Source organism: Colobus angolensis, unplaced genomic scaffold, assembly GCF_000951035.1.
Source record: "Colobus angolensis palliatus isolate OR3802 unplaced genomic scaffold, Cang.pa_1.0 Scaffold32, whole genome shotgun sequence".
Taxonomy (NCBI): domain Eukaryota; kingdom Metazoa; phylum Chordata; class Mammalia; order Primates; family Cercopithecidae; genus Colobus; species Colobus angolensis.
The window spans coordinates 6,470,580-6,488,291 of record NW_012116488.1 but is presented as its reverse complement, the minus strand read 5'-3'; the positions used below and the strand labels follow the sequence as shown (position 1 = coordinate 6,488,291).

At 40.7% G+C, this 17,712-nt stretch overlaps 1 protein-coding gene across 1 annotated transcript in view; it reads left to right on the top strand.

The window, feature by feature from the left end:
• The first annotated feature begins 112 nt into the window (after window positions 1-112).
• CCNK (cyclin K) overlaps window positions 113-17,712 on the top strand; it is a 30,772-nt gene continuing 13,172 nt past the window's right edge. Inside the window, exons 1-5 of the mRNA XM_011951588.1 lie at window positions 113-197; window positions 301-443; window positions 12,479-12,727; window positions 13,364-13,445; window positions 15,308-15,439. Of these exons, the coding sequence (XP_011806978.1) occupies window positions 12,531-12,727; window positions 13,364-13,445; window positions 15,308-15,439 (411 nt within the window). The 5' untranslated portion in view covers window positions 113-197; window positions 301-443; window positions 12,479-12,530. The remainder of the gene's footprint in view (window positions 198-300; window positions 444-12,478; window positions 12,728-13,363; window positions 13,446-15,307; window positions 15,440-17,712) is intronic.

The following is a 17,712-nucleotide window of genomic DNA, read 5'->3' as shown; positions in this document are numbered from 1 at the left end:
GCGGCCGCCAACCCCGAAGTCGCAATTGGCTGCGTTCGCCCCCGCCAGAGCTCTGATTGGACGAATCTCGACCCGGGCCCCGCCTACGCGCCCAAGTTCCGTTAGCAGGTTCGGTTGCTCCAGAATGCATTTTTTTTTTTTTTCCGCTCCAAGGGGCGGGACCGACGGGATGGGCCCTGTGGCTGGCTCCTCCCCCTGCACGCAGCAGCCACTGTCCCGCGGGGCGGGCGGGCGGGCTGGGAGGAGAGCGACGGCTTGTTCCTCTTTGGAGAGCTCTGCTTTCTTCCCATTGGTTGACAGGCGTCCTACTCTCTCCGCCCCTCCGGTCGCTTGGTTATCGTCTCAAGACGCAGCGTGATGACGTAGTTCCCCGACATTCCACACGCAAGATGGCCGCAGTCGGCAAGGAGAGACGTCGCTAAGGGGCTTGCCTGAAGCGAGAGGTGAGTGACCCACCGACTGCGGGCAGCACCGCCCACCTCCTGCGTATCTGGCGGTCGGAGTAGGTTATGGTCAGCCGCCGCCATCCACTGGCGGAGTCTCTTTCCGGATTCTGCCTCCCTCCACTAACCTCCGGTACACATTGAACTTAGCGGGCGGCGCGGGGCTGTGGGGCGGGCGTGTAGAGAGGGTCTGAGGCGCCGGGGCGGGGCAGGGAGGCCGGGCTCACTCTAGAACTGGTAGCGGCCCTCGCGCTGGGGGGGCAGTCAGAGTTCGGGGACTTTCTAGGGGTTGGGCAAAAGGGGCAGGGGTGTTAACCGCGCACAGTCTCACAGCCACAGACAACTCATTATCTCCCCGATTATTTCGCGGCGTATTGGTCCCAACCTTGGCTAGGCCTGAGACTTTTTGGAGGTTGTTCCATGTCTAGGGTACTCGGACTTTGGACTTTTGAAGAGCCACGTAACGAGGGTGCGACTAAGAATGAGGAAAAGGCACTTCCGCGTTTAGATTTAGTTCTTGCTGACACGTCGTCTTTACGGACCCGCTCCTGGTGGTTGCTTTGGTTTGTTATGAGAGAACTTGTTCTTTAGAAAATTGGAGCCTAAGTCTAGAGGTTATCTGACAGCTTCTAAACTGTTGTCTGCCCAAGATAGGCTCGGTAGTGCTCGCTAAATTTAGATTGCCAGTTAAACGGAGCTTTCGCTAAGTCATCTGAGGTTAGGAACTATTTCTAAGAGCATTTCTTAAAGCTGGTCTTTTATGTTTTTAAGGGAAACTTGGTGATCTTTGTGTATCTCGATCTAAATCGCTCTTTACAGATATCTAGCACAATGCCTTGCAATTGTAGGTGCCCACTAAAAGTTTGTATGAATGATGTTCCTAGAATGAAAGCGAGGAGCTTTCAGCGCCTGGAACACTGCCTGACGTTTAATAAGCCCTCCGTATTGCTGAATGAAAGAATGGATAGATGGTGGTAATGGTAGTAGTATTGATAGACATCTGGATTAAAGTTATGCCCTTAGGATGCTTACCTGTTAAATAATCTTGACAATGAATATAGTAATTATCCGAGATTGTTTTATTCAGAGCGACTACCACTGGTGTCTTTTAGGGGTTTTTTTCCCTCTTGTATCTCATTTCGATTATACTGTGACGCAGTATTCAAGCATATTAGTCGATTTCTAGGCAAATCCTGTTTAAATTTGTTCCATTTTGAAAATGTAGTTTGCACCAACAAGCAATAAAAACTATTCGAGTGGTTAATGAGGTTCTTAAATGTTAAATGCTCTTTCCAAAATTGAATGTCATAAAGAAACATTGGTCATAGCCGTGGCCTATAAAATGGGCTAGTTCATTTTAGGACGCTGTATTTGAAAGCAGTGACTCTGCTGAGTGTCTGAAAGGGAGGACAGTGTTTTCTGCTTGTTTTCTTTAAAACTGGATGAGGGCAAAAAAATCTAGGGAAATTAAATTCAAGGTAATTGACGAGATTACAAAGTGATCATATTTTTAAGCTCAGGTAAATTGTATACCACAGTATTTGCAGATGACTTTATAAAATCATTATTCATAAATTTTGAAAAATCCTAAAAGTGCAGTTAATGATAGAAGACTAGAGTCTGGTAAATTTCTCAGTTTTCACACAGAACCATTCGATGGCTCTTGGCTGCTAGGAACCTATTCATAAACTGTTTTAGAATCTTGTTGGAAGAGCCGACAAGTTTGAGTACTTGGGAAAGGAGAGCTGATTCCCTCAAGCCAACAGAGCTTCAATAAGAAAAGGCCAGGTGAGGCCAGAGGTGGTGGCTCACGCTTATAATACCAGTACTCTAGGAAGCCAAAGCTGGAGGATCACTCAAGCTCAGGAGTTCAAGACCATCCTGGGCAACATAGTGAGACCTCATCACTACAAAAAAAATCTAAAAATTAGCCAGATGTGGAGGTGCATGCCTGTGGTAGCTAGGGAGACTGAGGCAGGAGGATCACTTGAGTCAGAGATCAAAGCTACAGTGAGCCGTGATCACGTGACTGCACTCCAGCCTGGGTGACAGAGCAAGACCCTGTCTCAAGAAAAAGCCAGGTGGGCCGGGCGCGGTGGCTCAAGTCTGTAATCCCAGCACTTTGGGAGGCCGAGAAGGGCAGATCACGAGGTCAGGAGATCGAGACCATCCTGGCTAACACGGTGAAACCCCGTCTCTACTAAAAAATACAAAAAACTAGCCGGGCGAGGTGGCAGCGCCTGTCTGTAGTCCCAGCTACCCAGGAGGCTGAGGCAGGAGAATGGCGTGAACCCGGCAGGCGGAGCTTGCAGTGAGCTGAGATCCTGCCACAGCACTCCAGCCTGGGTGACAGAGCGAGACTCCGTCTAAAAAAAAAAAAAGAAAAGAAAAAAAAAAAAGCCAGGTGACACAAATCATTTCCTTTTGTTACAGTTTACTAGACTGATGGTGATTGGGGATTGCTGGACATAAGTTCATTTAAGTTTATTTAGGACACAGTCTTGCAACAAGATTCTAATACTGTATCTAGATACAACAGTTAAATATGCATTAGATAAGGTGTGGTTAGATGGATTGATATCCATGCAAATTACCAACCCCAAAATGTTGATTAATGGGTTGATGTAAACCTGGGGAGATGTCTTTGGAGATATGCTACAGGACTCTGGTCTTGCCCTTGCTCTGATTAACACTTTTTTATTACCGACTTTAAATATATAAGCAGCATGATTGTCAAGTTAATAAATGCACTCAAACCCTGTAGTGATAATCAGCCGCACATTAGATGACACTCGGAAATCAAAGAGTTCTTAAAGGCTGAAATATAATAATAGGCCAGAACCAACCAGATATAAATTTACTAGGTGAGATTGTCTCAAAAAATTTTTTTAAATAAATAAATTTAGTTGGTGTGATTACATTTACAAAATCTCAGTTTTCCTGGCTTGAAAAAAGTGGTTCTGGGATGTAATGTTCCACTTACAGAAGAAAAGCAGTGTCTAGATTGAGGGAAGGCAGTATCTTGGTATAAAGTAAGACAAATTGTGGCTGCTGCTTGCTAACTGTGAATTAGGTTGCTTGGTGTCTCTGGCTCCATTTTCTCAGTGATAAATTGTGAGGATAAGAAAACTAGCTTGCAGGCATGGCTACAACACAGCAGACACACAATGGACATGTTACTGAATGTTAGTTACCACCCCCCTCCCATGTACTATGCACATCATATCTGTTTTGATTCCTAATATTTAGGGAGGACTTGAAACGCTAAAAAAAAAGTCATGATGAGAAAAATGGTTAGATTTGTTTGCCCTAGAGAAGAGAATGTAAAAATTGCTTTTACCTATTTGAAAGACAATCAATAGATAAGGGAAATGTATTTTCAAAGGTTAGTTTAAGGACCCTGGTAGAAGTTAAAGAGTCGCTAAAAGGTAGATTTCATTCATGAATTCTTTTATGCCATCTGTGTAGCAGATCTAGGGGATGAACAGAACAGATAAAAATCAATATAGGAATATAGGAATTATGTGAACACCAGTTATTGATACCCAGCAATGCCATAGGCTGTTTTATAAAGTAATGAGGTTTCCATTGGTAAGTGGCCAAACTAAGAGGGGATTTCGATATTGGGTGAGATAATTGAGTGGTGACATTTACTATTGTTTCCATAATTCTAAATGTAGAAAATATATTTAGTCTTTTTTTTTTTTTTTGAGTTGGAGTCTGGCTCTGTCACCCAGGCTGGAGTGCAGTGGTGCAATCTCGATCTCAGCTCACTGCAAGCTCCGCCTCCCGGGTTCATACCATTCTCCTGCCTTAGCCTCCGGAGTAGCTGGGACTACAGGTGCCCGCCACCACACCCAGCTAATTTTCTTTTTCTTTTTTTGTATTTTTAGTAGAGATGGGGTTTCACGATGTTAGCCAGGGATGGTCTCTATCTCCTGACCTCGTGATCCACCCGCCTCAGCTTCCCAGAGTGCTGAGATTACAGGCATGAGACACTGCACCTGGCTGTATTTAGTCTTTTAAGATGTAAAATGATATTTATGAAGCGCATTCCTGAAAGGTGCTGCTAAAATGCCTTGACAGGTTGCTTGTGTATGGATTTTTATTTTGCAGAGTTCATAAATATCAGTCATTTTCACAGGAATCACGAGCTGCTAATGAGAAAATTTATAACTTTACGGTCTTGTGAAAAAAAAGCTGCTAATGAGAAAATTTATAACTTTACTCTTTAATTGAAGAGTAATAGGGAACGGGTTTATAGACCTGAGACAAAAACTTTTTCAGGGAGTTCTACGATTTTGAGGACTATCTCTATTCTGTTTATGTCCATAATATTTTTACTACATTTCATGAATTGTTTATATACTGCCTTGGAACCTAAAGGGACCAGGAGTTTGACCAATAACAGAAGGTAAAACAAAATTGAATATACTTATGATTTATCCACTTGTGGACCGAGATTCTTTTCTATTCATCTCCACTGGGTTATTCCTAACACTGTTCCCCACTCTGTCCCTTTCTTCTCAACAGATATCTTGGTATTCTACTTCCTAGAGAATATGGAGGTACTTCCTCCCCCTTAAAAGATTATTTAAAAATATCCTTCTCAAAATTTTCCTTCCCTTCTTAGGGAAAAAAAGAGCTTTCTTTCTAAGGTTAACTTTCTTACTATGCTTTGTATTATCCCTTGACCAGTTAGCCTCCCTTGTTCTGACTCCTCTAGTCATTCCTTTTTTTTTTTTTTCTGGCTGCAGACATTTTTCATTCTCCTTCATGCTGAAAAATAAATAAAAACCAAAACAATAACAAAAACTCCCTACTATTACTTGTTACTCTCTTTGAGAACAGATGCCTCAAAAAAATAACCTGTTTCCTGCCAGGCATGGTGACTCATGCCTGTAATTTCAGCTACTCAGGAGGCTGAGGCAGGAGAATCACTTGAGCCCAGAAGGCAGAGGTTGCAGTGAGCACCACTGCATTCCAGCCTGGATGACAGAGGGAGACTCTGTCTCAAAAAATTTAAAAATGAGTAAAAAAGAATAACCTATTTCCTAGTCTGTTCGTTCTTTACCACCCCTTGCAGTTTCTACACCTTCTGTCCTATTACACTTCTAAAAATGTTATTTATATGTGTATGTAGGTATTTTCTTTTTTTTTTTTTTTTTTTTTTGAGACGGTGTCTTGCTCTGTCGCCCAGGCTGGAGTGCAGTGGCACGATCTTGGCTCACTGCAAGCTCCGCCTCCCGGGTTCACGCCATTCTCCTGGCTGAGCCTCCCGAGTAGCTGGGACCACAGGCGCCCGCCACCGCGCCCGGCCTATTTTTTGTATTTTTAGTAGAGACGGGGTTTCACCATGGTCTCGATCTCCTGACCTTGTGATCCGCCCGCCTCGGCCTCCCAAAGTGCTGGGACTACATGCTTGAGCCACCACGCCCGGCCGGTATTTTCTTTAAGTATAATCCTATACCATACAAATTACCCACTTAAACTGTACAAATCAGTAGTTTTTAGTATTTTCAGAGTCATGCAACCATCACAATTTTCAGTGTCTCTAGAAAACAACTAATCACCAATTAAAGTAAACTTTGTCCTTCCTTGTCCTTTAACTTTTCTTTTGCATTTGTCATTGTTGACTACCATCTCTGGTTTAAAGCTGACATCCCTTGGTTTATTTTGCAATGAAGGATGCAGATTTCCCTACTTCTTGGACCAGTGTTTTTCCCTTTCTCTTATTTGGTGATTCTTTGTCCACAAGTGGATAAATCATAAGTACATTCAAGTCTGTTTTACCTTCCTGTCATTGGGCAAACGCTCTTCTTTGGTGATTCTTCCTACTTGGTACAAGTTCACAGAGTTCTGTACCCAGACTTCTTTCTTCTTCATTCTCCATCCCTCCATCCGTCAACATCACTTTATAGTTGTCCCCTCTGTATAGATGAATCCTAAGTAGATATGTTCTGTAGAGAGTTCAACTGGCCTCTCTGTCTGATAGATATTTCCACAAAAGTATCTTAAAGTTCTTCAAGCTTAGTATTTATAGAGCCAAGTTCTTCTTTTCCTCCCTTCTTATCAAAACCAGCTTTTTCTCTTGTCTTATACATTTGTCTTTTTAGTGTCACCCTCTGTGTCAGTCAAACTTGAAGTCATCTTTTTCCATTCTTTGCCTCATGGCCAATTATGGCACACACACCCCTTTTTCCAACTGCCATTGTGTGGAGACAGGTGTATTAGGTAGTCTTCACTTGAACTGCTACTGTAGTCTCCTAACTGTTTATCTTTCTGCATACCTCTCAACAAACCTCATCATGCTCTCTCCCCTTACATGCGTTGTTATTATTATTATTCCCTGACAAATAATTCACATATTTATATCTTATTGTCTCTCCCACTAGAATGTAAGCTTCCTGGGGCAGAGACCTTGCTTGTCTTGTTCCCTACCATGCCATTAAAGCCTGGCTCATAGTAAATGCTCAGGAAATATTTAAGTGAAAAAAGTGCATGGAAAACTGTTAGGCATATGTGTCTTAAAGTAGCAATTCCCAACTGTAAATAAATTGCTAAGATGTGCCAAGATATTGATTCCCTCAGCCAACTGTCCAGTTGCCTTCTGTTCTATAACAATATATGTGCTTGTTTAACACTTACTAATAATCAAACACCAGAAACATTTTACATGCCCAGATAGTAGAATGGATAGATAAAGTGTGTTACATTCATAGGATAAAACTGTACTGAACAGCAGACTTTCTCAGCTTTGGCACTATTGAAATGTTGGACCAGATAATTTCTTGTCATGGGGGATTGTTCTTTGCACTGAGGATGTTCACCTACATTCCTGGCCTCTACCCACACTGGATGCCAGTGGCAACCCCCCAGTTAGGAAAACCAGAAGTGTCTTCAGACATTGCCAAATGTCCCCTGGGGGGCAAAATTGTCCCAGGTTTGAAAACCACTGCTCTGCGGCAATGAGAATGAACAACTACTGCCTTATGCAACAACAGGAATGAATCCCACAAACTTAATATTGAGCAGAAGAAACCAAATGTAAAAGTGGTACTGTGTCATTGCACAGTCCTTCAAAAACAGGCAAAACTAATTGATGGAAATAGAGGTCAGAATAGTTATCTTTGGGAGGATAGTGAATAGGAGAAGAATGAAGAGAGCTTCTGGAATGTTGGTACTGTTCTATTTCTCAACTGGATAGTGTTACACAGGTGTGTTTACTTTGCGAAAAACAGGCATACACTTATAATTAGGTGCACTTTTCTTTTTGTATGTTGTGATTCAAATTACAGTGTTGTAATTTATGAAACCAGTACACACACATAGGCAAGTATTCCTTGGCTATCGAGGGATTGATGAAGATAAGGAGTCCTCCTGGTCTCCTGTGCAGTCTCATCTGACTTTTTCCCCAACTTTTTATTATATGAAAGAATAGTGCAATGACTACTTGTTTATCTGTGGACACATATTCGTTTTTTGCCACGTTTACTGTGTGGTTGTGTTTTAGCTGAACCATTTGAAAGTAGGTTGCAGACATTAAGACACTTTACCCAAAATACTTCGGCCTTCATCTGCTAAGAATAAAGTCATTCTCCTGTGTAATCACAATATCATTATTACTCCCAAAGAAAATTAACTGACAGTAATTCCCTTCCTGATATCCTGTAATATACAATTCATACTTTAATTTTTCCTGTTTGAAATTTCTTTTTTAAAAAAAAAAAAAAGATCTAATCAAGGTTCACACATTGCATTTTGTTGTTAGCCCTCTTTAGCATTTTTAAATGTAAGACAGTCTTTCAAAATGTTTTTTGATAACACTGACAGTTTTGAAGAGACCAGGTCGGTTGTTGAGTAGTGTCTCACCTTCTGGATGTGACTAATAGTTTCCGTGTTGTGCTTTTTCACTTACTCTTCTACTGTCAGTTTTTATTGTAAGCTGGAAGTTCAGTCAAAAGTTTGCTTAAATTTAGGTTAAACTTTTGGGGGACAAGAATACTGCATAGGTAGGTGATATTTATTTCACATTGCACCACATTAGAAGTCACATAATGGCAGGTTTTCACCCTATTAGTGATGTCAAGTGTGATCATTTTGTTAAGGATAAACTGTATTTTTTTTACAGTAGTTAACATCAGTGCTAGCAAAGTAGCATTTATTATCAGTAGCATTTTATTATCAGTAGTTACCAGTGCTAGCAAAGTACTATTCTCTCTATATATTAATATTATTGTGGACACATAGATTGTATTTTATGATCAACTGCAGTCATTTTTCTTTTTACTATTCAAATTACCTTGAATTAGTCCAGTGGGCACCCATCCTGATGACTCCTATTTTTTTTTTCCCCCTAGCAAATCATTCCTTCAGCAGTCCTATGTCTTTTGATAAGCTTTGATTAGTCTGAGTACATCCCAGGTAGGCTCCAACTCCATACTGGAAAGAAAAATGCTTCCTTTTAGAGGGTTTTGGTATTGAAAAAGTTAAGATTTCAGAACTAGGTTTGTCATTCCTTCTTGGTACTTGAAAAGGAGAGAAATGGGATATATATATATATATTTTTAACCATGATTTATCTTGATATCTTCAGTTAACGTTTAACATTACAGATTTTTTCTTAACATTTGGTTTTGTGCATGTGTACATTTGTTTTCTCTGCACTGAAAATCTTGGTTCCTAACAGCATTAACATTTACATATTTGCTTTATTCCACAACATGCAAAAAAATTTGTTTGAAAATTACAATATTAATGACACTACTAACAGTACAGTAATGAAGTTTTAAAATTTCCTTGGGACCGGCCACGGTGGCTCATACCCATAATCCTAGCACTTTGGGAGGCTGAGGCAGGAGGATCGCTTAAGGTCAGGAGTTTGATGCTGCAGTGAGCTAGGATCATGCCACTGCACTTCAGCCTGGATGACAGAGCAAGACTGTGACTAAAATAAATAAGTAAATAAATAAATAATTATTTTCAATTCTTTTTGTCCTTAAAATATATCTCACTAAGCATGTAACAAGATCAGAAATTACTTGAAGTAAATTTTCTGTGTGGTTTTGTTGCCCATTTGGTTTGAGTTTTAGGATTTGCTTTTTGATTTTTAGTTAAGTTTATGAGTATATTAAATATTTACATGATTCAAACATCAAAGGTTATAAAAGTACTTGGAAGGGAGTCAAGCTGAAAGAGCACCTAATGGCCACATTGGAATAGTTTGAGCAACAAAATAAATAATGATAGTGATAGTATTGGATTATAACCCAAAGAATAAAATACTCACATCTATACTAAAATAAATAAACAAATAGGAGAGAAGAAACGAATGTTAACAAAATGATTCCAAATAATAAATGTTGAAGCAGTGAAGGAAATACAAAGTCACCATTAGAACACCACAGTTATTATCATCTCAGGTGAGTGCTAAAACTAGTAGATGAAATTTGAAGGAGAAACAGACATTTGTATAGTATATATTTCCCCCAAAATATTTACTGACTACTGGGTGGTTTTAACATATGTCCACAGTTTCTTTGATGCCTCTTCCTCCAGAAAGTGGAGCTTAATTCCTTTACCCTTGAGTGTGAGCTGGACCTCGTGACTTGCATCTAAGGAATAGAAGATAGGAAGGGAAAAATAATAATTTACAGTGAGAAACCTGGTAGACTCCATCTTAACCAAGAGCTCATGGTTAACATTAGTAAGTTATTCTGATATCACCTGCACCCAAATATAATGTGTAGTTAATAGTTGTTATACCAAAGTTAATTTCATTTTTTTGATAAATGAACCATGGTTGTGGAAGATGTTTACATTAGGGAAAGCTAAGTGAAGGGTATAGACAAAAACTTGTCTATCTTTACAGCTCTTCTATAAACCTACAATTAGTTTAAAATAAAAGCTTTCATAAAAAGGCAAAGCTGTATAAAAAGATATACACATAGAGAAGTCTTGTTTCCATTCCTGTCTTTTCCATCCTGCTTTTCCCCCTTCCTTATTAGTAATTATTTTTTGAATTACTTTTAAAAAATAGAGATGTCTGGCCAGGCATAGAGATGTCTGGCCGGGCACGGTGGCTCACGCCTGTAATCCCAGCACTTTGGGAGGCCGAGGTGGGCAGATCACGAGGTCAGGAGATCGAAACCACCCTGGCTAACACAGCAAAACCCTGTCTCTACTAAAAATACAAAAAAATTAGCCGGGCGTGATGGCGGGCCCCTATAGTACCAGCTACTTGGGAGGCTGAGGCAGAAGAATGGCATGAACCCGGGAGGTGGAGCTTGCAGTGAGTCAAGATCATGCCACTGCACTCCAGCCTGAGCGATAGAGCAAGACTCCGTCTAAAAAAAAAAAAAGAAATAGAGATGTCTGTTTTTTTCCCCTCCTTTGTTACATAGATGCTAACATACTGTGTACACTATCCTATACCTTGCTGATCTGGAAGTCTCTCTGTCCAGTGCTTAATGATCTTTCTCATTCTTTTTAATAGCTGTGGGGTATGCTATTGTGTGCATGTACCATATTTTACTCAGCCAGTCCCCCGATGATGGGCATTTGGGTTGTTTATAGTTTTGCCATTATAAATAACACTACAGCGAATAATCTTATGCACATGCTGTTTCATAGTTGTGACATTTCATAGTCACGACAATATTTTCAGAGTCCCTAGCAGTGGGATTGCTGGGTCAAAGAGCAAATGCATGTGTAATTTTGTTGGATATCATGAACTTCTCTGTGACAGTTGGACTATTTTGTACTCCCACCAGAAGCTCATAAGATCACCTGCTTCTCTATAGCCTTGCCAACAGAGCAAATTGTCAAACTTTGGGATTTTTGCCAATCCAGTAGGTGAGAATTGTATCTCAGTGTGATACCTGATTATGAACAGGTCATGTTTTCTGAGGTTTTAATTAACTAGTCTCCCCTCACCCTTTGAACAGTGCCCAGTTTAATCAGTCACACACAAAAATGTAAAGTATTAGTTCAAGCTTTTGTCCAGGTACTTAATTCTTCCTCTTGGAAGAAAGATCAGATTTCCTTCAGAGCTACCAGGTGCAAGGAGGAGAATACTCAGCCCCGCCATGTCACCTTCCCCACCAGAAATGAGGCAGATACACAGAAAAGTTTTGGTTTCCAGATGAATTGGTGGGAGCTCTGGCCCAGAACCTGGCCACAGAGCTGCTGTTTTCTTGCTGACCAGATTAACCTGGCTCCAGCCAGCTCTTTCAGAACCCTTTTGATACCTTATTTGAAAATTTCTGCTGTCTCTGATCCAGGTTACGAATGACTTATTTGTAACAGTGTTCTCTAGATGAGATCCTTGGTATTTTTTTTTTCTTTCTCTCAGCGTGGAGCTTTTGGAGAATGTCTTTATTCTGAATGAAAGAGAGGGAAGAGGATGAAAAAGCAAGAACAGTTTAAAGGAGCTCCCTCTCTCATGTACCACTTCCGTCCACCCACTCCCCAAATCACAAGATGCACATTTGGTTTACATCAGTGAATTCAGTGATTCGTGCAGATGTGAATTAACCAAATCCCATGACGTGTCTAAGTGAAAGTGCCTACATGGAATAAACTGAAAAGGGGTGCTAGATGGAAGAGATGGTTAGTTTTAGAACATAAATCTTTGTAAAGATTAAGACAGGCCCAGGTTTTACTGAAGCATGGAATCTGGACCAATGTTAGAGTACTTGTGTGTCTAGTGAAGAAAAACCAGAAGAAAGTGAGATGTACTTCGTTTCTTCCAAAATTTTGTCAAATAAGGTTAACCCTTCAATCTCAAGAGAGAGGGAGGAAATACTCTTCTTTTTTAAACTACCATGAAATTTGAGATTTATTAATATTAGTACTGGGGTCATCTTAACAGTATTGTGTTAAATTGGCTCTGGAGTTAGCCTGGGCTTGTAACTAGCTATTGACCGTATGGTTTCTATAGGAAATACTGATCCCAAACCAGGTACAATCTGTGATTCTAAATTGCTTATGGTATGGAGTATTCCTTTCGAACTTTGCTTTTTTCTTTCTCATAGGATTCTAACATTTTCAGAGAACCTTTTGGAAAGAACAAGTCTACTTCAATAAATGAAGGAGAATAAAGAAAATTCAAGCCCTTCAGTAACTTCAGCAAACCTGGACCACACAAAACCATGTTGGTACTGGGATAAGAAAGACTTGGCTCATACACCCTCACAACTTGAAGGACTTGATCCAGCCACTGAGGCCCGGTACCGTCGAGAGGGCGCTCGGTTCATCTTTGATGTGGGCACACGTTTGGGGCTGTATCCTGACTCTCCTTGGAGTCTGTTACAGATAGACTCCCCACTCACCACCAAGAAATAATTAGATTCTGTAGACGAAATATATAGTAATTTCTCTGTACCAGAGCAATCCTTAAATATCTGTTTGAATGTTGTTTCTGGTGGGGGTTTTTCTCTTCCTGGTTTGTCATTTTTAAGGTGTAGACTTAGCCACTGAGGAGGTGGCCAGCCAGGAGATATGAGGCACCCATGAGGATCACAGTTGAGGCTGGGCACAGTGGCTCATGCCTGTAATCCCAGCACTTTGGGAGGCCTAGGCGGGAGTATCCCTTGAAATCTGGAGTTCGAGACCAACCTGGGCTGCAGTGAGCCAAGATCACACCACTGCACTCCAGCCTGGGTGACGGAGACACTGTCTCAAAAAAAAAAGATCACAGTTGAAGTATTTCTAAAAGGTGTTAAAAGTATAAAACTTCAGCTTGCTAATTCTTATACCAGAATTCTAACACCCTGAGATTCCCATCTCCTTACTTTGCCACTAATACTGTTTACTTTACCATTGATGTTGTTGTTGTTGTTGTCTTTTTGTTTTTCTACATTTAACTAAGAATATAACCTGTCAAAGTTATTGGTTAGAGTCCTTAACCAGAACAACAGACACTATGATACCCTGGCAACTGGAATAATTTATTTTCATCGCTTCTATATGTTTCATTCCTTCAAGCAGTTCCCAAGATATGTAAGTGTTTAAGTGTTTGAATTTTATTGTAATTCTCTGTCATATGTTTTTATCTCCACACAGTTTGGTGGACTAATTGTAGTCTCTATTTTTCTCATCTTTTCCAGAAAGTATTTATTTTTATATGGTATATAGTGCATATAAACAAAATCAAGTTTGAACTTTGTTTATTCTAATTAGCCATATTCAAATCTTTTCACTTAGGCCAATATGGACCACAGTCATATTGCACTTTTTATGAAAGTTCTGTGTTACCTTTCCCAAGATAAATTTGGGCTTATAATTGAGACTCAACAAAGACCAAGAAAACAAAATGGAGCAGAAGTTGTCTATGCCATATCACTCATTCTTTGATTACTCCTCAAGACATGCATTGTGTCTTACTCTCTGTGGGAGATAGAGTAGCTTTCAGTCCAGGGTAAGTGGTATGACATGCACAGAACACATGATGGAAAGTGAGGCCGTCGGAAGGTGCTGATAGAGAGCTGTGGCATTCAAGGAGGAGACGAATTACATCTTGGAGAGAGCAGGGAAAGTGCTAAGAGGAAGGTACCAGCAATAAGGTAAGCCTTAAACGTACATAGGGCATATAGCCATGCTGTGATGGGCTAGGTCAGTGGTCCAACAGAAGCTAGCGTAAGCAGAGGTAGGGGGAAGCATATGACACATTGTCAGCCCAGCCAGGAGCTTGATTTGGCAGGAAGGGAGTGATGAAACCCTGGCTGGATAGGTAGACTGGGTCAGACCATGATAAACCTTGAATGCCAGACTTCAGAAATTTGACTTTAGTGGGTGAACAATGCAGTTATTAAGAGGTTTCATGAAAATGGTAGACTTAACAGGAAGGTCATTGCGTTGATTTGTTTTGTTTCCTAAGATTTTAGTTAGATTTATATACATGTCTTCCTCACTGGTTGTGAAGTTCTTGAAGGAGGAGACCATGTTGGAATCAGTTTTGTATCCCCAGCAGAGTGTCTGACATCTAGTGTGATCAGGATTATGTGAGGAGAGTGGTGTGTAGGAAGGATTGGAGCAGGCAAAGAGAAGCTGAAGACAGAGCATTTCAGACCCCAGTGATACAGGTACTGAGCTAAGGTTGAGGCAACTGGAGGGACAGTTTCTTCATCCATTCAGGCTGCTATAACAAAATGCCTGAGACCCAATAATTTACACACAACAGAAAGTTAACTCTTCACAGTTCTACAACCTGGGAGGTGTAAGATCAAGGTGGTGGCAGATTCTGTGTCTGGTAAGGGTTTGCTCCTCATAAAAGGGCTCCTTCTTGCTGTATTCTCAAATGGTGGAAGGGAGGAACAAGCCCCTTGGGCCTCTTTTATAAGGGCAGTAATCCCATTCAGAATCACTTCCCAAAGGCCTCACTTACTCATACAGCCACCTTGGGAATTAGGTCTCAAGCTGTGAATTAGGACATAAACGTTCAGACCATAGCAGAAAGAAAAGGAAACATGGGCAGTGCTGTTAAGATAGATTCCACAGGACTGTGTTTAGTTGTGCTCTTTCTTTTTCCACGGCAAAGCTTGCTCTTTAGGGAGTTAATTTCAGATTGGAATATGAGAAGAAAATTTATTTATGTGACTATTTTCCTTTTTGGCATTTTCTTTGTTTACATGACTTTTTTTTAAGAAAGTTAAATTTTAAGTAATTTTTGAAGCTAGAGTTTTGGGGGATTTATTATGTATAAAATTTCCTTCAAGATTCTAGAGTATCAGAGTATTTGTGAATGATAAAAAGGAAGGTTGGGGAATGAGGAAGACCAGTTTATTATGAAGGCCAAAATTTATTGTACCTATTTCTATGTGACCTTTGATAACAAAAATCAAGAACTTTTGTTTCTCTTTTAGGTGACAGGAGCCTGTTGCCTGTTTCTGGCTGGGAAAGTAGAAGAAACACCAAAAAAATGTAAAGATATCATCAAAACAGCTCGTAGTTTATTAAATGATGTACAATTTGGCCAGTTTGGAGATGACCCAAAGGTAAGAACGATAATAACTTCCTGCCTTCTGGTCTTGATTCCTCTTGGTAGCATTATGATACAGTTCCACATGTTGACAATGCCTGTGGCCCTTGTGTCTGCCAGTCTCTTGAGTTCCTAAGAGGGCCTTCTGTAGAAGTTACTTTATGCTTTTGTGAGAAAGGAGGGAAGATCGTGTAACCTACACTTACTCAGTGCTTCCTTATGTGCCCAACAGTATTCTAAGCACTTTGGGGCAATGGCACATTTCATGGATATGAGCAAAATCCCCTTAATTGGCATTAAGACTCCACTTCTTAAGTGCATTGGTGATGGCAGGGTTACAACTCCGGCTAGCTTCCAGGTCAAACAAAAATACATAGGCTGTATGTACATATACATGTGCCTACATATGCCATGTATCTTTTGCTTCCTAAGAATGTTGGAAAGTATCGACATTTGCAGCATTTTTATGCACCCAGCGCTTGATACTGGTCACAGCACCCATCCTGTCCTTTCCATACAACTCATGCCAGTGTCAGCAAGTGGTGCTCAAATAATTGTACATATCCTTTTATTGTGTTTTTAAAATACCACTTTTAGGGACCCATGGCAGTGTTCCTCCACTCCCATTCTCATCAGGTTCCCCTTATTGCAACCCCTGTAACGCCTGATAATTATCCTTCATAACATTTACCACAGTTTGCAATTAAATAGATTTTCAAAAGTACTTTATTTAGGCCAAGGCGGGCAGATTGCTTGAGCCCAGGAATTCAAGACCAGCCTAGGCAACATAGCGAAACCCCATCTCTACTATATAAGAATAAACTGGCTGGGCGCGGTGGCTCACGTCTGTAATGCCAGCACTTTGGGAGGCTGAGGCCGGTAGATCACGAGGTCAGGAGATCGAGACTATCCTGGCTAACACAGCAAAACCCCATCTTTATTAAAAATACAAAAAATTAGCCAGGTGTGGTGGTGGGCGCCTGTAGTCCCAGCTACTTGGGAGGCTGAGGCAGGGGAATGGTGTGAACCCAGGAGGTGGAGCTTGCAGTGAGCTGAGATCACGCCACTGCACTCCAGCCTGGGTGACAAAGCGAGACTCCGTCTCAAAAAAAAAAGAATAAACTAATATTACTTTAAAAAAAAAACCTTTATTATTTTTTGCTGGGCATGGTGGCACGCACCTATAGTCCCATCTACTTGGGAGGCTGAGGTAGGAGAATTGCTTAAGCCTGGGAGGCAGAGGTTGCAGTGAGCCGAGATCACGCTACTGCACTCCAGCCAGGACGACAGAGCAAGACTCCACCTCAGGGGAAAAAAAAAAAAATACTTTTTTTTTTAGAGCAGTTTTATGTTCACAGCAAAAATGAGTGGAAAGTACAGAGATTTCCCATATACCCCCCACCCCACACATGCACAGCTTCCCCCATTTGCAGCATCCCCCCCACCAAAGTGGTACATTTGCTACAACTGATGAGCCTGCATTGACACATCACCCAGAGTCCAAACTTTACATTAGGGTTCATTCTCAGTGTTGTACATTCTGTGGGTTTGGACATAGGTATAATAACATGTAGCCACCATTATAGTATCATATAGTCTATTTTCATAGCCTTAAAATTTTTCTTTGCTCCACCTGTTTGTCGCCTTCTCCCCGCTAACCCCTGGCAACCACTGATATTTTTACTGTCTCTATAGTTTTGCCATTTCCAGAATGTCATCGAATTGGAATCATATAGGATATAGCGTTTTCAGATTGGTCTCTTTGACTTAGTGGTATGCATTTAGATAGTAGTATCCATTGGATATATTTTCATCAAATTATCACACACATAACTCCCTCCCCTTCTCAGCTGTAAGATGCATGAGAGCAAAGACTATAGTTTTGTTTGATGCCTCATACAGTGGCAGGACAGAGTAGGCATTCAGCAAGTACTCATGGAATAAATGTCAAACTAATGTTCTGAGGAAATGTCTAAATCACAGTTAAAGCAAAGCTAAAGCCAAGAAGTTCAGCACCATTCATGGTGTTGTTTTTCCTAACTAGCTTGTATTGTCTCACAATAGTTATCTTTTTCTCTGCTGAGCATTATGTATGTATATACAGAATGTATAGTCATTCTCCTCATTGCTTTGAGGAGTTAACAAGGGCCCAGAACACTTTTATATATATTGTGGTTGTGATTCACACTAGTATCTTCTAAGTATTGCCAATGTGGGTAACTCTTTTGAACTTAATTATAAATCGATTAATCTATTTATAAACATTGGAACCTATTAGGAACTCATAAT